The sequence below is a fragment of the Pelobates fuscus genome, chromosome 9, assembly GCF_036172605.1.
Source record: "Pelobates fuscus isolate aPelFus1 chromosome 9, aPelFus1.pri, whole genome shotgun sequence".
Classification (NCBI taxonomy): Eukaryota; Metazoa; Chordata; class Amphibia; order Anura; family Pelobatidae; genus Pelobates; species Pelobates fuscus.
This window is the reverse complement of record NC_086325.1, coordinates 101,294,641-101,322,481: the sequence shown is the minus strand read 5'-3', so window position 1 is coordinate 101,322,481 and position 27,841 is coordinate 101,294,641. Positions and strand designations below refer to the sequence as shown.

General features: G+C 39.1%; 1 protein-coding gene across 5 annotated transcripts in view; it reads left to right on the top strand.

Moving 5' to 3' along the window:
* The window catches only part of LOC134572917 (diacylglycerol kinase delta-like), a 198,125-nt gene that overhangs the window by 153,502 nt on the left and 16,782 nt on the right, over positions 1–27,841 (top strand). For 4 of the 5 annotated variants that reach the window (XM_063432220.1, XM_063432222.1, XM_063432224.1 and 1 more), the window contains 9 exons: positions 4,574–4,680; positions 7,563–7,688; positions 8,697–8,799; positions 11,032–11,194; positions 14,491–14,599; positions 14,716–14,855; positions 22,615–22,696; positions 24,328–24,419; positions 25,182–25,281. In XM_063432220.1, the coding sequence (XP_063288290.1) occupies positions 4,574–4,680; positions 7,563–7,688; positions 8,697–8,799; positions 11,032–11,194; positions 14,491–14,599; positions 14,716–14,855; positions 22,615–22,696; positions 24,328–24,419; positions 25,182–25,281 (1,022 nt within the window). The remainder of the gene's footprint in view (positions 1–4,573; positions 4,681–7,562; positions 7,689–8,696; positions 8,800–11,031; positions 11,195–14,490; positions 14,600–14,715; positions 14,856–22,614; positions 22,697–24,327; positions 24,420–25,181; positions 25,282–27,841) is intronic. The other variant, XM_063432221.1, reaches the window with a different exon arrangement.

Below are 27,841 nucleotides of genomic sequence, written 5' to 3'. Positions count from 1 at the left end.
GCGCTCGATCCCTAGCTGCTGCCATGGTTGCGGCCTTGTCTTTTCGAAACTGGAAGCGAATTATAAGATCGCGGGAGGCTGTCGCTGGGGCTTTGGCCGGCTGGGATCCGGAATATGCTTTCCAGTGGAATGGCCTTGGCTGCTTTTGGTGTATGTAGGGCGGTAAGTAGCCTGCGCACGTAGTGGGGCAGCTCTTCGGTGGGCACATCGTCCGGTATCCCCCGTACCTTAATGTTGACAGCTCTGCGCCCGTCTTCCGCCGCGGTGAACCGCCGCTCGAGGGCTTTGGTCTTTAGTTTGAGGTGAGTAATCTCCGATTGCAGGGAGGTGATGCTTCGGTCGTGTGCTGCCGAGGTGACTTCCAGGGTGCCCAGCCTCGTGGTGATGCCTTGTAGCTCCGTGCGGAGCGCGGCTATGTCCCCTTGGAGCGTGGTTTGCAGGCCTGCCAGCAGGTTCTTTAGTAAAAACTTTAAAAATAAAACAAAAGATGCTGTCGCGTGGGATGTTATGTGGTGACAGCGTAGACCAACTCCGTTGGGATTTACATATTTCGCACTAATGGTGAAATGGGAGAGTAGGTGTTGGGTTATATCATGGGAACCTTAACCACACATTTCTCTGAGATAGTTGATATCCTAGTGTGAGCACTTCAACATTTAGCCTGATTGGGTTCCATTCGGGCCAGTCCGGCAAAGCCTCGGAATGTCATCCCCGCTCTATCATATTGCAAAAGATTGCAGAATCCCTCTTAGACTTGTTGAAGGCCAGTTAGATGTCATCACACCGCATCTTCCAATAGCTGAAACTCTGCACACTAAAAAACTTCTAGTTATATGATAATGACACTCTTTCACACTTATTCTGGAAAACGCTAATTGCTATTCTAGTTTTTCAATTTGTCTACATAATAATGCCTTGCCAGAGTGACGGGGATATGCAAGTCCTTCCGATTCACTTCTCTCTGTACCTTTGCTTTGAAACATTACAATAAAACCTATATTTCTCAAAATGAAATACATGTTATATTGAGCAATGGGTCCGGAATCCCCTGACCTCTGTAAATATCTGATCTGTATAAGTCAAATTAAATAAACATAATAGGTAAGCAAGGAGCTGCCTTGCAGACTGCAGCAGATCTGTCCATCAATAGTGATTTATAAACCAATCAGTATTGTGTTATTTAGAAATAATGTAAAGTAGCGTGAATTTTCCGTTTTGTAGTGATTCTAAGGTCATTTTTCAGTGGTTCAATGGTCATGACCCAAACTTTAGTTACTGTGGTATTTCAGTGGGCCCCCTGTATTTGAAATAAGCATGGGCACATCATTATCATTATCAAGCACCAGTACTGCTTTGCTGAGGCAATGGAGACCCATTGGCTCTAGTGAAAGTGCTTTACAGAATGATTTTGTTATATATAGCATCTGAAGATTTCAACATGATGTGTACATAATCTTGGCCCCTTACAAATAAAAGAGAAAACCCCTGTAAAATTTGGGCCCCTTAAAAATAAAAGAGAGAACCCATGTCTTAATAGTTAAACTAGTAGTATGGAAATATGGTTGCATTATGGCAATTTTGTTATTATTTGTCAATCGATAGTAAGTTTGAAGAAAAAGAATGGTGACAGAAATCATAATACATTTTACAATACTAATTAGCACCATGCCTTTTAAAATATTAATATATAATTAAAGTTAAAGGGTTGAATTAATGATTACAACATGCTGCATTGTATTTAACAGTTTTTTTTAGCATTAAATATCAATTAGTTTGCTAAAATAAACCTCATTAAATAATGCATATGTCAACACCCAGCTGTCATGAAACTTGCTGTCCTTCGCCAGTAACTAATTTATTTTAGAACAGTTGAAATAATTATTGTTCCTATCAGAATTTTTATATAGCGCCAACATGTTCTGCAGGACTTGACAGTTTTATTTTGGAGATATAAAACAGCAAATTAACAAGAAACAAAGTGTAAAAAACAAGCTTATAGACTGCTGCCACTATAGATAGACAGACATGTTTTGGGGCATTGTGTTAATTAAAAAATATATATATAAAGTTCTAATGTTAGAAATTGAAGCATTACTCCCACCCACCAAGACCACTTCAGTGATATAAACGTGTCATTGTTTCTGGAGTCTGTATGTGCAGCGTATCACTTTAAAACCTTAGCTCTAGAGGTGTAACACTACTCCTAATAAAGTCCCGTGCTTGTTAATGTCAGTTCTGGACAAAATAGGCATCTGACGTCAGCACACACAGAATTGCCATGGCGGCATGCCCTATGATTGAGCTGAGTGAGAACCTGAAAAAAAGAGGTAAGTTTAAGATTTTTTTTTTTTTTTTTTAATTGGTGTGTTTGGGGAAGAGGGCAGGCCCGCCACAGAGAGGATTACTACAACCGAAACCAGTGTTTTTTTTTTTTGTTTTTTTTTTAAACACTGTTTTTAGTTAGTGTAACCCTTTAAGATATTATTACATCTAAAATGCCTGCTTTGTATTAACTGTCAATGCTGACAGGAAGTGTCATTTTGATTATCATACAGACAATGAGAATAAATCAAGCAGGCAGAAAATGTTTATCGACGTTCTTTTGTTAAAAGAATGTTATTGTAACTGTTGCCCTTTAAATGAGTTATGTGCAGAGTCATTGTGGTGGTGTCTGTTACACGCGTTGTTTACAAAGCTTCATGTGCAACTGTGTCTAAATCAAGCAGCATATAATAAAATCAGTATATAATAAAAACTAATTATAGATAGCTGCTAATTAATACATGACTAAAGCATCATATAGCTTACCGGATGAGGCAGGTATGTCTTAATTTGTTCTTAGAAATGTAATCAAGGTTTATAAATGCCTGCTACAAGCCTGTTTTGAAATCATTTTATATTGTTTGTGTACTTCAATATTATATTATGAGAGTTTGGTGCTGTAAGAAGCACAAACACTGTTTTGTGTTATAGGGATGAGTTGGAATTTATGACCTCTACGGAATAAAAACATATTCAAATATAAAGTCTCATATGGATACAGTGAGGGAAAAAAGTATTTGATCCCCAGCCGATTTTGAACGTTTGTCCACTGACAAAGAAATGATCAGTCCATAATTTTAATGGTAGGTCTATTTTAACAGTGAGAGACAGAAAAAGAAAATAAAATGCATGTCAAAAAAAGTCATAAATTGATTTGCATGTCAATGAGTGAAATAAGTATTTAACCCTTTCGACTTGGTACTTGGTGGCAAAACCGTTGTTGGCAATCACAGAGATCAGACGTTTCTTGTAGTTGGCCACCAGATTTGCACACATCTCAGAAGGGATTTTGTCCCACTTCTCTTCAAGCCAGTAAGGTTTCGAAGCTGACGTTTGGCAACTTGAACCTTCAGCTCCCTCCACAGATGTTCTGTGGGATTTAGGTCTGGAGATTGGCTTGGCCACTCCAGGACCTTAATGTGTTTCTTCTTGAGCCACTCCTTTGTTGCCTTGGCTGTGTGTTTTCGGTCATTGTTATGCTGGAATACCCATTCACGACCCATTTTCAATGCTCTGGCTGAGGGAAGAAGGTTCTCACCCAAGATTTGACGGTACATGGCCCTGTCCATCATCCCTTTGATGCGGTGCAATTTTCCTGTCCCCTTAGCAGAAAAACACCCCCAAAGCATAATGTTGCCACCTCCATGTTTGACGGTGGGGATGGTCTTCTTGGGGTCATAGGCAGAATCCCTCCTCCTCCAAATATGGCAAGTTGAGTTGATGCCAAAGACCTTGATTTTGGTCTCATCTGACCACAACACTTTCACCCAGTTCTACTCTGAATCATTCAGATGTTCATTGGCAAGCTTCAGACAGGCCTGTACATGTGCTCTCTTGAGCAGGGTGACCTTGCAGGCGTTGCAGGATGGATTTCAGTCCTTCACAGCATAATGTGTTTCCAATTGTTTTCTTGGGGACTATGGTCCCAGCTGCCTTGAGATCATTAACAAGATCCTCCCGTGTAGGTCTGGGCTGATTTCTTGCCCAATATGATGCTCCATGAGATCTTGCATGGAGCACCAGATTGAGGGAGACTGGTAGTTATTTTGTGTTTCTGGGCCATGGTGGAGAGTTTGGAATCTGATTGATTGATTGCTTCTGTGAACAGGTGTCTTTTATACAGGTAACGAGCTGAGATGAATCTCAGCTCATTACCTTTATAACAGACACCTGGGAGCCAGAAATCTTGCTGATTGATAGGGGATGCAACCCATTTATAACTTTTTTGACATGCGTTTTTCTGGATTTTATTTTTTTGTTATTCTGTCTCTCACTGTTAAATTACACCTATCATTAAAATTATAGACTGATCATTTCTTTGTCAAGGGACAAATGTTCAAAAATAGCAGGGGATCAAATACCCCTATCCCTTACTGTAACTATTTGATTTCAGATGCTAAATTTAAATTTGTGCTTTCTAAACATCAAATAATGTAATTTGACCCAGTCTGAAGCTATTTTAAAAGGAGTGCATTGAATTTTTATAACTGGTAATATTGTAAATTAAAAGGAATTGTCATCTCTTTTCCAGTGTGCAAGTTTAAAGCTCACAAACGCTGTGCCGTCAGAGCCATAAATAACTGCAAATGGACCACTCTGGCATCTGTGGCAAATGACATAATAGAGGATGAAGATGGGGTGAGTTCAATAGACCGTGTTCAAGAGGCAATTTATTTGTACTTATTTTTTATTTTTTATTAAGCATTGCGTGCAAAACAACAATAAACCATAGCTAAGTCAGTGAATGTTACAGTGATATCTATTTGTAGTTCCAGGTGGGTAAAAACTGACGTATTGATGGTTATACGTTTACCCGCTGATGTTGAGATTGTTAAACCCTATTTGAGCTACACAAGGGAACAAATAGACAGATAGTGGTGCATGTTATACGTGTACTAGTCTCAATTGTATTTATAAGAGAACATTGAAAACACAGAAGCTGCAGATTTTCTATAGCGGAATAAAAAGCCAGGATTTGTAAGATAGTTATCACAAGAATACGTGGATGTTTTGTCCTATTGTAGCAAGGACATAGTATAGATCTTCCTGCCACATATATAACGACATATTGAAAGCATGGAAACCAAGAAAAAACCCAAATGTTATATGACTGTTTTTGTAAAATAATCTTTTGATACTCCATTTAATAGAGGTAATGTTAGCATTAGCTAATTCTTAGTGTGTTTAATTCAATGGAGGTTTATTTTATTTTAACTTAACTCCACTGAAGAAAAAAACTAAATTTCTTTGTAATTTTTCTCCAAATTTTTACCAGTCCCAATGGGTAGAGATAATTAAATGTTAAATAGAAACGAACGATAATGTGAATTGGTAGTTGGTAATCAATGGTACTTATCACTCACTGCAGTATTATTTTGGAAAATCCTGCAATTTCTTTTTTTTTTTTACAGAAATCTTTATTAAAGTTTTACCAAGTAATACAAAATTAAGGAATTGATAATCAGTGCTATTGCATGTTACAAAGAGAAAAGAAGAAATCCGACAATAAAAATAATAGTTCAGAGCAGAATATTAGAGCATACACTGAGATGTGAATACATAATACAGTTGCAAGAAAAAGTATGTGAACCCTTTGGAGTGATATGGATTTCTGCACAAATTGGTCATAAAATTTGATCTGATCATCATCTAAGTCACAACAATAGACAATCACAGTCTGCTTAAACTAATAACACACAAAGAATGAAATGTTGCCATGTTTTTATTGAACACGCCATGTAAACATTCACAGTGCAGGTGGAAAAAATATGTGAACCCCCTAGACTAATGACATCTCCAAGAGCTAAGATGTCAGCCAACTGGAGTCCAATCAATGAGATGAAATTGGAGGTGTTGGTTACAGCTGCCCTGCCCTATAAAAAACACACACCAGTTCTGGGTTTGCTTTTCACAAGAAGCATTGCCTGATGTGAATGATGCCTCGCACAAAAGAGCTCTCAGAAGACCTACGATTAAGAATTGTTGACTTGCATAAAGCTGGAAAGGGTTATAAAAGTATCTCCAAAAGCCTTGCTGTTCATCAGTCCACGGTAAGACAAATGGTCTATAAATGGAGAAAGTTCAGCACTGCTGCTACTCTCCCTAGGAGTGTCCGTCCTTAAAAGATGACTGCAAGAGCACAGCGCAGACCGCTCAATGAGGTGAAGAAGAATCCTAGAGTGTCAGCTAAAGACTTACAAAAGTCACTGGCAAATGCTAACATCTCTGTTAGCGAATCTACAATACGTAAAACACTAAACAAGAATGGATTTCATGGGAGGATACCACAGAGGAAGCCACTGCTGTCCAAACAAAACATTGCTGCACGTTTACAGTTTTCACAAGAGCACCTGGATGTTCCACAGCAGTACTGGCAAAATATTATGTGGACAGATGAAACCAAAGTTGAGTTGTTTGGAAGCAACACACAACACTATGTGTGGCGAAAAAGAGGCACAGCACACCAACATCAAAACCTCATCCCAACTGTGAAGTATGGTGGTGGGGGCATCATGGTTTGGGGCTGATTTGCTGCGTCAAGGCCTGGACGGATTGCTATCATCGAAGGAAAAATGAATTCCCAAGTTTATCAAGACATTTTGCAGGAGAACTTAAGACCATCTGTCTACCAGCTGAAGCTCAACAGAAGATGGATGTTGCAACAGGACAATGACCCAAAGCATAGAAGTAAATCAACAACAGAATGGCTTAAACAGAAGAAAATACGCCTTCTGAAGTGGCCCAGTCAGAGTCCTGACCTCAACCCGATTGAGATGCTGTGGCATGACCCCAAGAAAGCGATTCACACCAGACATCCCAAGAATATTGCTGAACTGAAACAGTTCTGTAAAGAGGAATAGTCAAGAATTACTCCTGACCGTTGTGCACGTCTGATCTGCAACTACAGGAAACGTTTGGTTGAAGTTATTGCTCCCAAAGGAGGTTCAACCAGTTATTAAATCCAAGGGTTCACATACTTTTTCCACCTGCACTGTGAATGTTTACATGATGTGTTCAATAAAAACATGGCAACATTTAATTCTTTGTGTGTTCTTAGTTTAAGCAGACTGTGATTGTCTATTGTTTTGACTTAGATGATGATCAGATCACATTTTATGACCAATTTGTGCAGAAATCCATATCATTCCAAAGGGTTCACATACATTTTCTTGCAACTGTATGTAACATTATGCATTAGCGCCAGCTAGTTTTTATGTGAGCATATGTGTTTGCAAGTGTGATTTAGTGCTGCAAGGCACGAAATGCATTAAGTACGTGATAACTTTACAATTGTTCACCGTGAAACAATGTTTTAAGCTTTAAAGATTCTGGAGGGTCTTTTGTTTGCTAATAACACTGTGCACCCCAAATTGTTTCTATGACATCTGATTTCTCATCGGGCAGTGTGGATGCTCTAAAGAAAATAGATAACAGTGTCACGTTCACTGCCATTTTAATTGGAGGCTGCTTGTCTATGCTAATATTTTTCTTTCTGCACCTGTCTTCATATCTTTGTGCAGGTGACGATGCCTCACCAGTGGCTGGAAGGTAACCTGCCAGTCAGTGCAAAGTGTGCTGTGTGCGATAAGACATGTGGGAGTGTTCGACGGCTGCAGGACTGGAGATGCTTATGGTGCAAAGAAATTGTAAGACTAAATAGTTATATACCTGTCTAACCTCCCAAATTCCTCTTAGTTTCCCTACTTTATTAAAGAGAGTTTCAATGTTTGTACATTTTTCACTGACCGTCTTAGGAGATAAACTGCAACTTGTAGCATACTATTTAAAACTCATAATGTTTTACTTTTTTGCTTGATATACTCTCCTCTCAAAAGAAAAAACATGACAAAAAAAATAAAATAAACCTCTTCATTTGTAGAAATAAACTTTAACCAAATGAAAATACGCAAGTTACACATGTTTAATCCAACCCTCCTTTTTCTCCTTTTTAGAGTGTTTTTTTTTTTATTTCTTCTTATCCTCTTCTTTTTTTTCTTTGATATCTTTTCAGTATGTTTCTGACACATTTGTTAATCTTGCCTTTTTGTCATAACATCAGACACACCAGGTTGCCTGGGCACCTAGGAGATGCAGGGGAGGATGTCATAGATGGAAGGCTTGTCACACAGTTGCTAACACTCAACACCAGTCCACCACTTTATACTCGCCCTTACTAACTCTTTTCGAGTTCAATACATTAATTCTTATTATTTTGTCATTAATGTGCTTACAAATATCTGGGGGTTTGCCAGGCTGACTTTGGCTATACGTTTTTCATTTTCTAGTTTTTGCCCCATCTACCTCCTGGTGACCATTTTGTTATGTTTCATTGTGTGACTGACTGATCTGCAGAACCACATCGATTTTAAATTGTTTCTTTTGTATTTGTTTTCCAATGATATATATTAAAACTTGATTTTCATAATATTTACTTAAAAAATTATTCAATTTATCCTTTTTATTGATATACATGTTACTGCCAGTCAATGAGTTATAACGATGCCTTTATAGTGTTGAAATTTGTCCTTTTAAATGTAAGCATTTAAATTATGGTTACTATTTCCTAAGTGCACCCTGGCTTAAATGTTGAAATAATTTGGCATTTTGTTTTATTTTCCTGATACCCCAATGTAATCTCTTTAATTTCTTCCTAGGTACACAGCTCGTGTAAAGAGCAGCTAGGAAAAATATGTCCTCTGGGAGCCTGCAAAGTCTCTATCATACCTCCCACTGCACTAAATAGCATTGACTCTGATGGTAGGTCCTGATATTTAGTTCAGAAATATATACTGTTACAAAAACTGTCTGGAGGATGGGTGTGTAGCCCTAGTTCTGACAGGGACTTTCCTCCGCTGGACAACCAAGAATAATATCATGAACAAGATACTGCCAGGTAAATAGCCCACCTCCTCCCCAGTAACTGGACGACACACAGTTCTGGGAGTAAAACTGAAGTTTATTCTGCCACACACAGCTTGTATGCACTGGCTCCTAGCACTGGGTTTTTACATCAAGAATACAGGGGTTTCTTCTCAAGAGCCTTCGTGTTTGAGAGATAATTGAGCTCAAATTAGGATAACTCAATTATCTCTCAAATGCAGAAACTTACAGAAATTTTTAACATACCCCAAAAATACACAAAAAGAATACAGGAACCTCACAAAAATCGGTTTAGTAGAACGAAAGTTCTGTTCAAATAAAGTTTTGCTTTCGGGGTTCCTGGCTGCTATAGAGCGAATGCTCCCCCTGTTCAGTAGTGGTACCATCTTGGCCCGGGTACGTGGAGACGCGAGGCCCAAAATAGTTCCGGGTGTTCGACAACCAGGTACCGCTGCCTGCGTACGGGAGACAAAATGGTCGCCATGAACTGGACAACGTGCGTTCGGTTCTACGAATGGCGGTCACCCAGGGGAAAGCACTCAAGCGAAGGCATCAAGTTGTTAATTTGTGGTTAACAGCCAGGGGAGGTCGGTGTTCGCTGGGGCATAAAAAGGGGACCACACACCAGTCATTCGGGAGACGAACAAGGGAGTACGGACAACCGAACACAAGGGAATAGAGTCTGCTACGGGGTGCTTATAAACATATGTGATATATGCAGACTGTGGGATTTAGAATATTTTACCACCTCTAACGCTCGCCTTCAAGACTTTTCAAGACTTTTCACCCAGTCTCCACTCATTCAAAAAATCATTGAAAACTCACTTCTTCAAGAAAGCATATCAATTAAACTGTTAGCAGGTTTTTATCCCCCACCCCCCATGACTCCTCTCCTGCAACTGTCAAAAATTACCTACTAAGCCCTCAGTGAATACTTTTCAAACAACCTACTTCGTACCCCTACTTTTACCCTTTGTGTATACCCCACTCCCTCTAGAATGGAAGCTCATTGAGCAGGGCACTCCACCTCTCTGTTCCTGTACGTCTAGTTGTCTTGTTACAATTACATTTCTGTTAGTCCACCCATTGTACAGTGCTATGGAATCTGATGGTGCTATATAAATAATAATAAAGGGAAAACTGGTAAATATCCCTTTTATAGCATTGGCCTCGATTTAATATTTTTGGATAATCATTTCAAATCATTTAATATTTTAGGATAAGCATTTCAGATAATGTAATATTTTTGGATAAACTTTTAAAACAATGTAATAGTTTGAGAAATATTTTAATATTGAGATATTATTTAATATATTTTTATATATATATATTTTTTATTTTTTTATTTTTTTTTTTGATATTTTAATATATTTTTTTAACTGTTTTAAAAGTTTATCCAAAAATATAAACTTGAAGCCATTACTGGCATTACAGATTTACACTTGAGTTACCTAAAGGCACAGGCACCCCATAACCTTTAAAAAAAATATAACAATATTAATATCAGGCGTCTTAAACCGGACATTGCATAGTCAGAGAGAGGTTAAAGTTAGCTCCAGTTAGGGTAAAAATGACGTTTAGAGTTAGGTGAATTATGTTTTGAGAGGTCGTAAAGTTATGGCTATGGTTATAGGGTTTAGGGTTATATAGCGACATGGTCACATATTGTATTAGAGGCAGAAAAATATGAAAGTCAGTTTTGCACACATGTCTGATATTCCAAAATAAGCCGAAAAATCACAGTTCGAGGCAATTTCCAGTTTTAATACAAAATGGAATAGAAAAACCTACACAGCAGTTAGTTTCATTGCCAATTTTTTGTTTTTTTGGCAGGCACTAAAGGAAAAAATGTGTACAAAAACCACAATGTATACTATACAGTTCTATACCAGTACATAAACTGGAACCCTACTTTTGTGGTTATGTAAGTGATAGATGAGGGAACTGTAGTAGACTGTACAGGTAGTAGGTAGTAGGAGAGAGCTGGTCCGGAATACCTTCCGATATATCATGCAGGTTGTGAGTGCAATGATTGTACATCTAGAAATTGCAGCTATGAAGAAGGTATCACTAGTGTAAGCTGTTCTAATCTCCTTTATTCATTCATAGGGTTTTGGAAGGCAACATCACCTGCCTCTTGTGCCAGTCCTCTTCTTGTCTTTGTAAATTCAAAGAGTGGAGATAACCAGGGTGTAAAATTCCTTCGAAAATTCAAGCAGTTTCTGAACCCAGCTCAAGTGTTTGATCTGATGAATGGAGGGCCACAGCTGGGGTGAGTACACAGACAAACTCCAGAAATCATTTTATTTCGTAGACAAAATGAATGGCTCTCGACCTACATGAATTAGAAGTATTGTTTCTTAATGCTCTGCTACATAACTGGAACGTTTATTAAATTATAATGTTTTTTTTTTTTATGCAGATTAATAATTAAAACACCATGATTAACCTTCAAATACAATTTAGCCAGAAAATTTCAACCAAATCTGTTTTAAGTACACTAGTTAGTATCATCATTATTTTACGTCTCTATGAGAATAGGCACTTGCCTTTGTGGATACTATGGATTGCTTACGGTGGATGTAAAGGGATACATTTCAAGCATAGCTACCCTACAGCAGGGTTCGGCAACATTCAGCACACCAGATGTGTGGACTACATCTCCCCTGATGCTTTGCTAGAAGTGTGCTGTCAGAGCATTATAACACATGTCCACTACCTCTGGAGTGCCGAAGGTTACCTATTCCTGCCTTACAGCTTATTGTTGTAGGTATATCGTTAGGCTACGTATGCGTGTAGTCTCTACATTTTTGTTAAACCATTAGCAAGTAGTTTTACATGGTTCAATGACACCCTAGGCTCACTGCCTCATCTGGAGGTGTTAAGGTGACAAAGTGCACTTCCTCATCGTTCATATTATTTGTACAGTGCAAGCATACACTGCATGTTTGTCTCACTGTGCACAGGGCATAGGATTACTGCAGGTAATTTGATGCAGACAAGTAAATATAATGTATTTTCGCACTTCCAAACTCCCACAGGCCTATGTGTTACTGTAAAAAGGGTTACAGTTCTGTTCACTTCAGTTCAGCTCATAACATTCTTCTAATGTTCATTCATTTCACTACTGACCAAACGGAATCTTTGTTGAGCAGATTATGTCACAGCTATTTCCAAACGATTGTCATGGCAGCTGTGAGATTAATTTTAATAGTTTGAAAATAGCAAAACACCAACCAAACCTCAGCTGAACCAAAAGTGGTGTGAGCTAAAACGACACCACCAAAGCTGCCTGCACAGACAAATAAGCTACAATATTAATCTAAAATACTATAACATTGATCCTTTTGATATTATCAATACAATTGGCCTCATTTGTACTATCATGGTGTGACCTTATAAAAACATTATGAAATATAAAATGCCTTAACTCCATAATTTAATGACAAACTCTTTTTAATGCCTAATAATTAATACTCCACAACTGGTAATTAATCTTACACTATACAAGTCTCTTTTAGAATAACACATATTGTGTTATAATTTATTGCCATTATGGAGATAAGCTATATTTTTGTTGAAGCAAAATTTGAAATTGATTCTTGTGAGGTTTATTCACTAAACCAGATTGCAGAATTTAGGCAACACTAGCTGATTTGGAAAAAAATATCTCCAGCTCAGCTGTAGAGAAAACTATTTTAGCGTAAATGTGTTAATTTCAAGTCACTACAATTTGCTGTTTAGTATATAAACCCCATATGCTTACCTTATTTTGGTAACAGGCATAGATAGAGTGAAAGGGTTAACCTATTAAATTTGTTTCCAGCCCAAATGACTGTTACCATATTGTGCATATGAAAATGTCATATTCAAAGGGATCTGGCATCTTCACACTATGCTCAAAATCAACTTTTCCTTCTGTATTCTCGACAATTAAACTGACTCGAAACTAGTGCTTTAGAATTGTGCTCTAGTATTATTGAGGTTTCAATCATACATCACCCTGTAGCCCTGCTGATTGCTTCTGCAAAGCAGCTGATGTAACTAAAGAAATTCACTGTATAATTTAATATATTAAGGTTGATGGTACAAATGTAATGTGGGATTCTTTGTGCTTGTAGCAATGATTAGAACATGATGGGTTGGCATTTACATGAATTTAGGCGTACAGCAGAAGTTCTTTTAAAGGACAACTGTCACCTTAATATTATATTATAATAAAATAATCCTTTCATCAAGTCTCAAAAAGGAAAATGATGCTTTGTTAAATGAAGTATATGTAAAAAATTTGAAAACCTCATCCCTACCTTTAATATATGACAGGATCCTTCAGCCATATACATACACCTTGGGTCGGACAGTGTTTGGAACCCGACAGTTAGTCTCTATGGTCTTCCGTGCTTCTATGGATGGAGTAAAACAGGGAATATAATGAGACTAACTGTCTTAGAAATACGGTCAGATCTAAGGTGTATGTTTATGGCTGAGAGATCGTACATACCGGTAGACTATATTTTAAAGAATATATTCAAATTTTTTTTTATTTTTTTTAAGCTTGATGAAATGATGATTATATAAAAAATTGTTTTGAGGTGACAGTTGTTCTTTAAGGCTATCATATTTTTCATTTATTGTGGACTTATATGAGAATAGTACACATTGTACAGCATCCTTGAAGTTTATGCGGCTCTGGTGTTGGAGGTTATAGTTGTGATATCGCTAATAAAAGAATTGGTTGCCCTGTAAGTTTTAGTATCCTGTATGTATTACATGTAATGTAACTCTGTGCCAAAACTTGCAGCTTCGATGACAAAGTGAAAAAAAACAACCTAAAACAGTCTGGTGAGCTCAGGCACAAAGTTTAAAGTCAGATCATTAGTCACACATCTAAATAGGGATACAACCTCCATACAAAAATGTTTCCTTTATTAAAAATGAGCTTTAGGCAGCAGAGGACACAAAGAGGGCAAAAAAGACATAGTTATTATTTTTGATAAATCAAACCCAAATCTGCAAAATTTGGTTTTGCTAGGTGGCAAAAAGACTGTAGGCTTCAGTCCAAGAGTAAATGTTGTGGTCCTACTATCATGAATAGCCCCACTGATCTGGAGTCTCCATCATATAAAATGTAATAGTTGGAATTTCAAGGTTTTGAATGTATTATTATATTAGAAATATATTAAAGAACATTCTAATAAATCAATATTTGTTTCTACTTTACATGCTGATGCTAGATCTAAATTAGATTCAGTTAGTTGGAGCTGTTTAATAAAGAACCCATTGATTGCAAAAAAAAAGAACAGTGTCCCCTCTTTGTTTGTTTGGTTGCTTTGAAATATGACTATATGACTGCTGCTAGACTTAGGATTGGAGAGGTGGTCAGACAGTTTGTGTTTTGTTTTATTTTTCTACATACAGATCACTGCCATCACTAATAATTATTAATGTTATCTATGACATAGTAACTTAAATGTATTACTATAGGAAAAATGTAAGTATGCATATTTAGATATATAATATGGTTTTATATTTTGCATCACTTAATAACTGTTAAAACTTCTCCTGAAGGCTACGTCTGTTCCAGAAATTTTCCACCTTTCGTATCTTGGTGTGTGGTGGAGATGGCAGCGTTGGGTGGGTCCTGTCAGAGATTGACAACTTAGGACTTCACAAACAGGTGATAAAGAGTGAAAATGGTGCCCAGTGTCTGGCGTTGCAACAATCTATATATTTGACCGTCACATCCCATATTTCACAATTTAAGTTCCCTTTTATTTATTTTTTTATATGCAGTGCCAGCTTGGGGTCCTGCCATTGGGGACTGGGAATGACTTGGCACGTGTTCTTGGCTGGGGAAGCCTCTGTGATGATGATGCTCAACTTCTCCAAATACTTGAGAAGCTGGAACGTGCAACTACTAAAATGTTGGACAGGTAGTGAAGCAAAGGGAGACCATTTTTGGTCGTACACAGTATTCACTATAATAATGATGTGTAAACTGTATATTTTAACAGCACACACAACTTGTACTTTAGAAACAGCAAATTCATAAAGAGGTTGTACAGAAAGACAAATATTGGTCATAAAATCGTTATTGCTGCATGAAGAGAACAATAATCAACAGACATGTGCATTAATCTTTGGATGAGTGGCAAATTTTAAGGAAATTTAGTTTTTTGTTCACTTTGTCCTAGGGCAAACTACATATTGCCATATAGCGAACGGCTGAATTAACTGCACTGAATGCATGGGTCACTGAATTAACTTTTGCGCAACTCTTTTTTGTTCATATGGTCATTTGTATGAATGCCAAGCAACTGAAGTTCTATAACTACTCCATGCTCCCGTGAGTGGGGGCAGGTCTGTTAAACAGCGAATGGCTGCTTCTTGTTGGAAAAAACTGGTGAGTTGCTAGTAACATACACCACCCTGTGCCCCCACCTGTGGAATATAATAATTACTTAAATAAATAAAGCGCGTGGGACATAGTATCCCTCCGTGAGCCCAACTGTGGGGCTTCTATTACATAATAGAGTGAAGGCTATCTGGTGGGGGCAATAATTAAATAAAGGGGGACACTTATTTAAGATGGATGGGGCTCTGAATAATGGGGGAGGGGGCTATGTCCCCACAGGGCTGGGTGAGGACTTAAACAAGGAGGGATCTAGTGTCCTACCCATGCAACGCCTGAGGTGGCATGCGGGCCTTTAATTTTGATAATGAGGAGGACCTAATATCCCCCTCCCAGCTCCACACCCATGGCAAGTGGGAGCTTTAATATTGATTACATGGGGGGGAATCTAGTGTCCATATCCACAGGAGGTTGGTTGGGGCCTCCAAATATATATATAAGGGGGGGGGGTGTGAGAATGCCACCTCCCCCCCGCCCCCCCCCCCCAAAAAAAAATCTTGTCCACCCTGCTTACCTCAGGTATTACCCCAAGTCCCTTGCCACACCATCCCAACAAAGAAAACCTAACTACCCCCTAACCCTAATATTGGTAAGGGAGGTAATACAACTAATACCTACAAAAAAAGATTTATATTTGCCGAAATAAATAGATATCTATTTTCTTATTTTATCTAACTTTATTCTGCCCTAAAAAAGGCCAAATAAAAATCCATACTGTTCCATCACAAGTTTAAAACAAATAACTAAATATTTACCTCAATAAAATAAAGATTGGCAAAAAACAAATGTATTGCAAAAATTAAAAACGATGGAAAAAATAAATACCACAACGCAATAAAAATAACCCATGTGAGCCCTGCGTGGACTCAACTCACAATGAGCTGTCAAGGTGGGAAAACCCTTTTTTAGGGCTTTTTCCCATGTTGTACAAGTTCAGGCAGTGCAGTCTGATTGGTTGGCACTGTGACTGATATTGCATAGCATTGAATATTTTCCATTATTCAAGTTCAGTCAGAGAGCTCTGATTGTCTTACAGACATGGCTGCAGCATGCGCCCTCCCTTGTACTAGTGTGGGAGCCATATTGACCTCTATAGACATTTTTTTTTTAACTTTTTTTTTTTTTTATTCTTTTTTTTATTGTCCATAAGATAACAGCGTAGCCTGCTACGCCACAACGGCTTAAGGAAGCAAGAAAGTTTTACATTGAATAACATGTGCATGACATCGTGATTGAAGCACATTTTTTGTAATATAAAGAGAGATACTAATATTATTATTATAATATTCATATAGCGCCATCAAATTCCGCAGCGCTTTACAATGGGTGGACGAACAGACATGTAGTTGTAACCAGACAAGTTGGACACACAGGAACAGAGGGGTTGAGGGCCCTGCTCAGTGAACTTAATGCTAGAGGGAGTGGGGTAAAATTACACAAAAAGGTAAGGATAGTATTAGACTAGTGACAGTTGCAGATGAGGAATCAGTTGGGAGCCATTAACAGTTTAATTGATACACTTTTATGAAGAAGTGGGTTTTTAACAATTTTTTGAAGGAGTGGAGACTGGGTGAGCATCTAACGGAGGAGGGAAGCGAGTTCCAAAGGAACGGTGCAGCCCTCGAGAAATCTTGAAGGCGAGCATCAGAGGTGGGAGTACGGACAGAAGATAGACGTGAGTCTTCAGCAGATCATAAGGGCCTAGACGGGACATACTTGTGTATAAGGGAGGATAGATAGGTGGGAGCAGCATTATGTAGAGATTTGAAAGCAAGAACCAGAATTTTAAATTGAGCTCTATATTTTTTTTTTTTTAATTCTTTATTTTGGTTGTGCACTGATTGAACAGACAGCCGGCGTGTGCCACAACAGCGACATCCGGTAGAGTAGGTAAACATTGGTATGACATGTTATGACATTAGATATACAGGCACATTTTTTATATTATTTGAAAACAGTAGTTTAGGATCACGTTTGATTTTAACTATGGTAACATATTACACATGTCATGGAGTAACAGATACAGAAGAAACATAGGCTGGGAACATGACTTGTGCATTAGAGTGTACATAGAGTGTTAAATAATAGTAAGAGAAAATTAACTGGACAACGATATTCATGACTAGCGTATATGCGTTAACGATTAGGGTAACTGGATACTGGATCGCTAGAGTCAGGCACAGTTTTAAGAGGACATACAAACAGGTCTAGCTACAGGCTGATTTGAACCTATTGAGACATACTGAGTTAGCTGTAGTGTGGTTCAGGCTAATACAAGTCGTCTATGGCACATAATATATTGGAGTAACTAAGCGTGTTCTGAGTTTAACGCATGTTGTTGGGTCATGCTAAACTAGCTGTGGGCTAAGTTGGCAAGACATAGCAGGTTATGGGATCACTGGCAATGCTTTAAACAAAAGAAACATCAATGGCAGTGCTAGTGCGGGGTAATCATTATGGGTTAGCTAGGAAAGTGCCAATGGGGAGATCAATCTGATTAAACAAAACTAACAATAAAAATGTTCCCTGGGGTCCCCCAGGCCAAAAAAAAAAAAAAAAAAAAAAAAGGTCCCGCTCTCATCAAGTTGGCAGGTATGATTGTATGCCCCCTAGGTTGTGAGTTCCTGCTATAGCTTTGGGCATTGTGTGAGGTCTCACGGTCAGGAGAGCTAGCGTCCCGGTTCATCCGATGCCTCGTTGGTGCTGCTGCTGCCTGCGATGGTGCTTCACCGCATAGCTGTCGTGCGGGTCTGTGTGGCGTCGGTCGGTCAGGCCATGCCGTTTGGGTAGGGTCACCCCTGCTGCTCTGGGTACCTGAGGCGGTCTTGAGCTTGGCATCAACGGTCCCCTCTGCTGTGTTGTCTTGCTTGGGAGAGGTGAGTGCTTTTCCCTCTGCAGTTTCCTAATTTCTGCCATCTTGGGCCTTGTGTTTCTGTCCCGATCCCGTGGGGTTGGAGGGGAGCAGCTCCGATCGGGCCCTCCGGCGTGGTGTCTCACAGAAGGAGCTGTGTGCATGCGGGAGGATTGATGTGGTAGTAACCCTTGGCTGATTCCCTGTGAGGGATTTAGGCGACTCACCCATGGTCGAGTCTGGGATTGCTTTGAGTTTCGGCCCCGCTGCATCCAGAAGGCCGCTCTGGAGTCACGGACTGGGTTTCCTTGCAGGCTGCGCCGAGTGGCCGGTCGGAGCCATGTTGTCACCTCTCTCATAGCCACCCGGTATAGCTGTCTCTGGGTCTTGAGTTTTGCCCACAGGTAGGTACTTAAATTATGTATGTACTCTATTGCGTGCTTAGGTGGTTTAATCAGCGTGTGCTTGGGCCTGGGCTGTGTCCCTGCCGCCATTTTGGCTGGGCCCAGTATATCCCGTTTGGTCGACAGCTTTTTCATCCCCATGTGGGGCCTGCCAACTTGCTTGTCGCTTGGTCCGTCGCTTGTGCCGGGATATCCCTCACCGGCAAGGGGGGGGTGATCGGGGTCGTAGGCGTTGCAGTCAATTCCCGCTGGTCCGTCGGCGGGGAGGTCGGCCGCCTCTCCCGCGCCTATATGCACGTGTAGGCCGCAGCTCAGTGTTGGCTACAGATTGCCTCTCCGAGTCCGGTGGTCCGGCCAGGTGAGTCCCCAGGTGCCACAGCTGCTCTGCTGTGTCAGATTAGAGGGCTCGGTGTGAGATAAAGATTAGAAATCGCTTGTTAGCCGGGTTTTCTCCCGGAGCTCCTGTACAGTGCGACCGATCTGCTCAGCGGTCAGGCCCCACCCCTGAGCTCTATATTTTATAGGAAGACAATGTAGGGACTGACAGAAGGGTGAGGCATGGGAGGTGCGGGCGGACAGGAAGATGAGCCTCGCCGCCGCATTCATAATGGACTGTAACGGTGCAAGTTGGGAGCACGTAAGACCACTGAGAAGCGGATTACAGTAGTCAAGGCGAGAAAGGTCAGTGGAATGGACCAACACCTTAGTCGCATCTGACGTTAAGTAGGGGCGGATGCGCGCAATGAAATGAAACACTGAAAGAGCGCTGGGAGAGGGAGGAGGAGCACCAGGAGAGCAATACCTTGTAGACCGATATTGCGGAGGATGAGAAGAAGCTGTTGATGATCAACAGTGTCAAAAGCCGCAGACAGGTCAAGGAGAATTAGGATAGAGTAGTGACCACGAGATTTTGCAGCGAGTAGATCATTGGATACTTTGGTCAGTGCCGTTTCCACAGAGTGCTTGGCGCAGAAACCAGAATAAAGCGGGTCGAGTTGGACTCGAGGAATATGATTAGAGACATAAGAGAACATGGCATAAACTGAATAGTAAATGCAATACGAACAATCATGTGCCTACTGACGTGTACATAGGTAAAGAGGAACTAATTATTAGCTTAACCTAGCACTAATTGTTGGACAATGACCCATTGTCTGCTAGGAGTGATGATAACAGGCTAAATAAAGCTTCGGTTCATCAATTAAATCCACTGAGAATAAATGCTATACATTTGTTACCCTGCACTATAATAAGAGATACGAATTACTGTAAAAAAAGGAAAATCAAACAAGAATATATAGGCTTTTATTGTGAACTGTAGGTGCCTGACAGGTACAGTTGACTCGACGTCCTCATCCTTGACGACAGTGGGACATAGCACTGTTGATGTGCCCGGAGCTCGGCTCAGCTGATCCCTTTGGGAGGCAGGAGTTGGGTGCTGTCCAGTGGGTGCACAGAGGCGGCTGGCCTGGGGTGCATTGTAGTGTCAAGCGCACCGCGCCTGGAGTCAGAGAACCATGAACCAAGCAGGCTTTGTCGTGAGTGGGGAAGCTGGTTATCCCAGGTATCCCTAGTCAGGGCAAGCAGGTACTAGCGGGCAGGGCATAGCGCCGTAATTTAATCACCCTTCGTGGGCGCTTTCTTCACCTTCGCCTTCTCCTCCACAGCGCCACTCACGTGGAGACATGTGGAGAGTACTCAGACAGGTGACGGCGGCCAGCAGTACAGCTCCAGAGCACCACGACTCGATCAGCAGGAGTAGTGGTAAGTTCCCGTGCCTTGCCCAGAACTCCGCACAAATGCGGTTGAAAGGTAAAAGTAGCTGGTCCACGTGCTCTTGTGCCTGTGAGGAGGAGCATGAAGGACCCTGCTGGGCAGCCATCTTAAATACTAGGCCTCGGCCTAGTCATACACTGGTATGGTGAGATCTTGTTGAGGTGTCCAAACAGATACTCCAGTGGGGACCGGGATACCCCCCCGGTCCAAAGGGCTGTCACGGATCGACTTTGTGCCACACATCTAATGCCGGGAGATCGGACGCTGCCCCCAGCTGTCAATGAGCTAAGCACGGTAGGCCTCAGGTACAGACTTGTAGCCGATGCACCAGGGCACTTCGAATCAAGGCTGGTTTGATGTGCTGGGCTTTATTTTCACCCTCCTGTAGCATAGTGTGCAGGTAAGTCCGCTTAAAACATGTAGTTTGCTTAAAAATTGTCAGGAGATACATGAAATCGCGTCCGGCCATCTTGGCTAACCAGCCCCGCCCCCTATTTTTTAAACTTTTAATGTGGCAGCTGGCTAAGAATCGTTGGCCAGCCACCAATTAAAATTTATATTTTGCTTTCATTTTGTATTGATCCTGTTTTACAAACAGTAAATTCATTTTCGTAGAGATTATTAATGGTTGTCTGGAATTTAGCAAAAATAAATAAATTATTTTTAACAAATTTCAAATGAATTGAATAGAGATGTGACCAAATTTCAGAAGGAAAATTCTTTCCATGCTCGTGCCTAATAATCAATTACAAGTGAACACCAATGACTCATCACTCATTCACAATTTAGCAAATAATAAGCTTTCCAGTCTTTGTGGGCCACCGATATGTCTTAAATCTATTTACACTTTGTGAGCTGAGCTCTATGGAATGAAAGAAAAGAGAGCTACTGGTGTCAGCAAACTAAAGTAATCTATATACACTTTAGGAGTTGTGTCTAAACTGCTGTTTCCAAGCCTGATGTTGCAATTTTAATCATCATTTAACAAAATGTATTTTCTTTTGCATGTACTCTACCAGTGCAAGTCAGCTTTTTTCTTTTTTTGGTGAAAGTTCTATGGAATAAAAACCAAGTCTAACGTTCGCAAACAAAGTATTTTTGCTATGTGCTATGTGTTTGTGCATCTAAAAATTTCCTCTGTCACATATTTTTGATTATTTTGTAAAGGGTATATTTGGCATCCTTTAAATATTCTGCACCTACACACCCACAAACACATACACACATGCATTCATGTACACACACACACTACTATTTCAAACCTAATTTTTTTTTTCAAACTGTAATGTACAGAGTTCCGTTTAATAGTAATCACCGAACCCAAAATTGATGAACAAAAATAATTGTTTAACTACGGTTTTTGTTTCACTCTATATGCTGCTGTTTCATGCACTACTAACAGGCACTAGGGAAATACTGGGAGACCCAATTGCAGTCTCTGTAGTTACTACTGGTCCTCCCAAGTGTATTTGGATGTTAAGTCATAAAACGTTAATGAGATATAACAGTACTAACATTGACCATTTGTCGAATCTAATTGGTCAGCATGATGCTACTAAATGTGTATTGATTTATATTTCTTTTTCTTCCGTGTGAGCAAGGATCAAGCTGTGCTGGCACTAAAACAGTATAATGTTTTCATGCTGTCATAGAGAGAGGAATTTAAAGGTATACTTCAGGCACTACTGGCACCTCCTTCCCCCCATATGAATGAGTCAAAGAATTTTAGAATGGTTTAAATTCTTTCCTTAGGCCACGCAGGCACCATGTCTGCATCCACTGCTCGTTATTGAGAGCCGGAAGCTCTATATTTCACCATAGCCTGACAGTGTAAGCCTTAGATCATTTGCTTAGAGCGTTCTTCTGATGCCCTCAGCTTATGAGCTAGCTCTGCATTGCACGGCTTAGCTCAGGAAAGCTAACAAAAGCTCTTACTTAGGACCTCCCAGTACACCATAGGAAGTAGTAGAGACGAGGAATGGCACCAGGCAAACTGCGTGTAAGAGATCAAGCCATTCTGAAATAGTTTGACTACTTACACTAGTAGGGACAACAGGACAATCATAGCACAAAAACCACTACAATGCACTGTAGTGGTTATGGTGCTTGGAGTGTTCCTTTAAAAACTGCTATTTCTATGATGCCTTGGAGAATACCAATGGCATTCCTTCTACAATGTATCAGAGTATTGTCAACGTTGTCAAGTTTAAACTGTTAGTTTTATTGTATTGCCTCTCTTACTCTTGCAGATGGAGTATTTTCACATATGAGTCTCCCAAACACTCTCCTCCTTCAATTAGAGAGGATGAAAATGGAGAATCTAAATTTCAGGTGAGAGGACAGTTACTATAAGTTTTATGCTCCTATTTATTAAATATAGTTAGTTAAAATATAGTGCCCTTTATGGGTGACCAAACCGACACTTCTGGATGCAGTTAAAGCAGGCTCACAAAGATACCCATTACTGTGTACAGCTGCCTATCGAACATGTAAGTCTACTCCTGTAAAATTTTGCTAACTGTGTCTCGTGAAACTTTAAATCCTAGTTAATGATAGGACTTGCAATCTTTTAAAATTGCTTTGGGGTTTCTGGCAATACATATTTCTGTGGACTGTTTTCTTATTTCCATGTCTAAAATAGCATTATTAGTTAATCGTTGATAATTTTGTGAGAACAATAATGTAGTAATATTTAATAATGATAATATTGTAATAATGCATATGAATGTTTAAGGTTTTAGACAAATAAACTAAAGAAATCACTTAAATGGCAGCAAAAGAGATATGTTTGCTTCTTGGAACCTGAGATGTGTAGATTGTTTAGTAAGGATAACGTGTAGGTAGAATTATAAACATTTTTCAAACATATATATTAAAGGGACACTATAGTCACCAGAACAACTACAGCTTAATGAATTTGTTCTGGTGAGTAGAATCATTACCTTCAGGCTTTTTGCTGTAAGCACTGTCTGAAAATGCAGTGTTTACATTACAGCCTAGTGATAACTTCACTGGCCACTCCTCAGATGGCTGTTAGAGATCCTTCCTGGGTCATGGCTGCTTAAAATGCAACCAAACATTCAGTATCTCCTCCCTCTGCATGAACTTTCCTCATAGAGATTTGTTGATTCAATTCATATCTATGAGGAGATGCTGATTGGCCAGGGCTGTGTTTGAATCATGCTGGCTCTGCCCCTGATCTGCCTCCTTGTCAGTCTCAGCCAATTCTATGGGGAAGCATTGTAATTGGATCAGGCCTTCACTTCTGATGATGTCAGAGGTCAGAGGAAGTTCACAGGCAGAGTCAGCAGCTTCAGACTTGAATACAAGTAAGATTTTACTATCTTTAGGGAGGCAAAGAAGGCCAAGGTGGCTAGATAGTGGTTTTAACCCTATAGGGTCAGGAATACATGTTTGTGTCCCTGACCCTATAGTGCTCCTTTAAACAAGTTAGCAAAACTGGCTAGTACACAGCAATATGAAAATAAATTACATTTTAAAAAATCTCTCATTGTCATGTGATATATAATCATTTATAAACCAATCAGTAGCTCCTCCTATGTATCTTTTTTTTATGAATGAGGAGCCACTGATTGCCTTAGAGCATACATTTTTAATAAATGGGGAGCTACTGTTTGGCTTAGAGCGTTCATTTTAAAATGCAAATATAGATTAAAGGAACTCTATAACTCAAATTATTTACTACTCTAATATGTGAACTTGAAAATGTTCCGTTAACAACAGCACTGAATTTAATCTTTACATGTAGCTGCATTCATTATTTAATCACCGCAGCCTAAGTAGGTGGATTGATCATGCCACCAGAGCTTACGAATTCCCGATTTATGTAAACTAAAAATTAATTTTGGTCATATCAGCCATTTGGAATAAGGATCTGAATAGGCAAAAGCACAGGAATCTTTGGCCATTTCCCTTTATGAGTTGCTGTTTGTTTCTGTCAGGCGCAGATTTCACAGTATGCAGATTCGGTTGCCTTTCACCTGACTAAGATCCTGGATTCTGACAAGCACTGTGACGTAATTTCCTCTGCCAAGTAAGTTCTGTTCATTTCTGTGAAGATGGTTTTGTTTGTCACTACCTAAACCAGCAGTTATATCAACAGTCATTGATTCATACATGCAAGGAGAGGCAGTTCTCTTATTTATGTCTGGCTGGGAATGATTGATATGTGTTGTGCCCACTCACTGGAGAAAAATGTGGAATATGGAAAAAAGACAGCCTGAATATTAGGCCAAAACTTATCAAATGCATTTAAATTGGTCAAACAGTTCCTTGGGCAAATTATGACTTTCAGGCTCCAATTACCATAACGGAATGCCCCTTCCTTAAAAAGCAATAAGTTGGTAATTGTTGGTTATGCAATGCACTCCTTAGAAATAGTGCTGAATTTTGAGCCTCTCTGGAGATTATGAAAAATAGCCTTATCGCAGGAAAAATCAAATAACATTAAAAAACAAAAGCAAAAAAAAACCAACAACGTACAAACACAGAAAATAAAGATTATTGCTCTCCAGCCCCAAAGTTTCCAGGTTACACCATCATAGAAATCCACAAACAAAGATGAATCATGGGAAATACACACAGCTGAGGCTGAAGCAAATTTTATGTAACAGTTTGTAGTGTTTGGTGTAATTTTGGATAAAAAACACTCATGTTTAGTTCTCGTGTTTTATTGTTTAAGTGAATTTAAAACTAAGCTGCATGTTGTCTAACTCTAGCTATGAACATTAATTTGTGCTGCAAAAAACCCTGAAATATTAACCGTAATTAACCTTACATTTACACATTTTATCAGGTTCCTGTGTCTTTCCGTTAATGATTTCATCACAGAAGTAGGAAAAGCCTATGAGAGGGCAGCAGAAAACCGAGAGGAAGCAGAGAATATGGCGAGAAAGGTGATTTATTTCTCTTAATTTATCATGGATTCTTGTATTGGTATCACCTAGCCGTGTTGATGGAATAAATTCTAAGGGCTTGTTGCTCACACAGTTTCAGTCTAATAAGCTCCTACAGAGTGAACAAACAAGACAAAGTGATGAAACAAGAGCCGAAATTTAACACACAAATAGGGATAATGCATTACAACAGGGTGGTACTCTAAAAAGCAAAACAAAAAAGCATTCAGAGAGGGAATCGGGAATAGAACGATAGAGAATAGGTAGCTCACAATAAGTTATAAGTCAGTATAAGTCACAAGTCAGAATAATAGAGACATACTGGATACCGCACTTACAAAGTAACCCAGGTGCTCTGAAACCAAGGCTGGCCAGGCCTCCCTGCCAAGATATGCAGAATAAATAACGGTTCAGGCACTTCGGGATAACAAAAAATAGCAGCTTTATTGGTGCAAAAACAGCAGCGTTTTGACCCTACAGGGTCTTTATCTGTAACTGTAGGGTTAACTGTGTTGTCGAAACGTATTTACAATATTATATTTCCAATATATTTTCATTGTAACCCTAATGGATTGACTAATGTGATAACAATATCTGAAAAACATGCAAAATAATATCTAAAGGACTTTAGCCTCGATTTAATATTTTTGGATAAGCTTTTTAAATGATTACTATCTGTTAGAAAAAAAAATCAAATGATTTATCTAAAGAAGTCACCATTAAGGTTTATGGGATTTTCTGTGGGCAAATCATTTCAAAAGTAAAAACAAAAACCAATCTATTATATAAATTGTATGAAGTGGAGTGCTTCAAATTCAGTAAATATACTAAAGAATGAAAATTTGCATTACATATATAGTGATATAGAATCTGTACATAATGTGAAATGATATAAAAGTGAAAAATGTTTTCCATACACCAACATACAAAGGAGATTATTACCAAATGCAAACACAAATATACTTATATAGAGATGATGTTTCATTAGTGTCTTGCTTCAGAAGCATATGGTTGTATTATATAAAAAATAATATATATAGATTAAAAATATATAATTAAAATTATAAAATAAAAGTAAAACATCACAACTCAGAGCGAAAAGACATGATATTAGAAAAACATAATGCCAATTAGTCATATTAGTCATATAATCTCACAATCGTTTTATATCAACTCACATAGTGACACCCACCACCTAGAAATAATAATAATTCAATTTTATTAAAAACAAAGACAATGCTCAAAATCATTATTGAGTCGATAAGGAACTAAAACATACTTTTTATTAACTGCCAAACCTGCCACTGCACGGCAGTAAATATAGAGCTACACTCTGTTTTGCCCATCACTTACTTCTTTGTTAATTCTGGACATTGTCCAGAGAAGTATGGAAGATCAATCTTCAGTCCAAATCTTTTCATAGAGATGAGGATTTTGTTGAGATTTAGGGATGTATGTAAAAAACAAAAACAAACCTCATACTAGTTCATATAAGGTTAGATCCTATTTTTAAAGGGACACTATAGTCACCAGAACAACTACAGCTTATTGTATTTGTTCTGGTGAGTATATTCAGCCTCTGCAGGCTTTTCAATGTAAACACTGTCTTTTCAGAGAAAATTACAGCCTATGAACATTACAGCCTAGGAAGACCTCTAGTGGTAACTCCTCAGACGACCACTAGAGGTGCTTCCTGGGGCAGTGCTTCACAGTGTGTAGCTTCTTCAGCATCTCCCTATGACCAGGGCGGTGTTTGGCTCCGCCCCACCTATGGTACACTACTCAAAGTGCACCAATGTTTGGTCTGGGTTTTTTTTTCCGCATTATAAATTGTGACTTTTTAATATTTGGATTTTTTAAATTTATTGTCTTAAAGTGCATTATTTGCTGAAAAATGAACTTATTATTTATTTATCACACAATAGGCACTTGCATTGTTTTTTAGAATTCTTTATTTAGCCAAAAATTACTAAATATACAGTTCAATATGTGTGGTATAATCTGTGTAAGAGCACCAATGTAAGAACACATACAAAGTACATTCATTTACAAGATGCTCAATGGTGGTTCAAATTTTATAACAGATAAACCCCGCTTAAAACATCAACAATAACCAATAAGAATAGGGAAGAAGGAAAAGAGGGGGAAAAAAGTATGCAGGAGCTTCCTGACTGCAAAGCCTGTTCAAAAATGCAAGGTCACAGGTTCAAATCCCGGCAGGGTCAACTCAGCCCTTCATCCTTCCGAGGTCGATAAAATAAGTACCAACAATTGGGTAATAATAACATCTATTACTATTCAGCTGCCGATTTGGTTAATTCCGAGAGCGTGCACTGAAAAGCGCGAGTCCCACTGGGAGAAAGGCGCTATATAAATACTAATTATTATTATTATTATTATAAAAGCTCAGCCTTGTGCGTTCCCACTTTTAATGAATACTGGTTTCAAAACATTCCGACCAGATATCCCTATTATACAGCGCTGCGGAATTTGTTGGCGCTTAATAAATAGTAATAATGATATCCCAAGTTTGTATTATAGAAGGCAGTTGAATTATTTA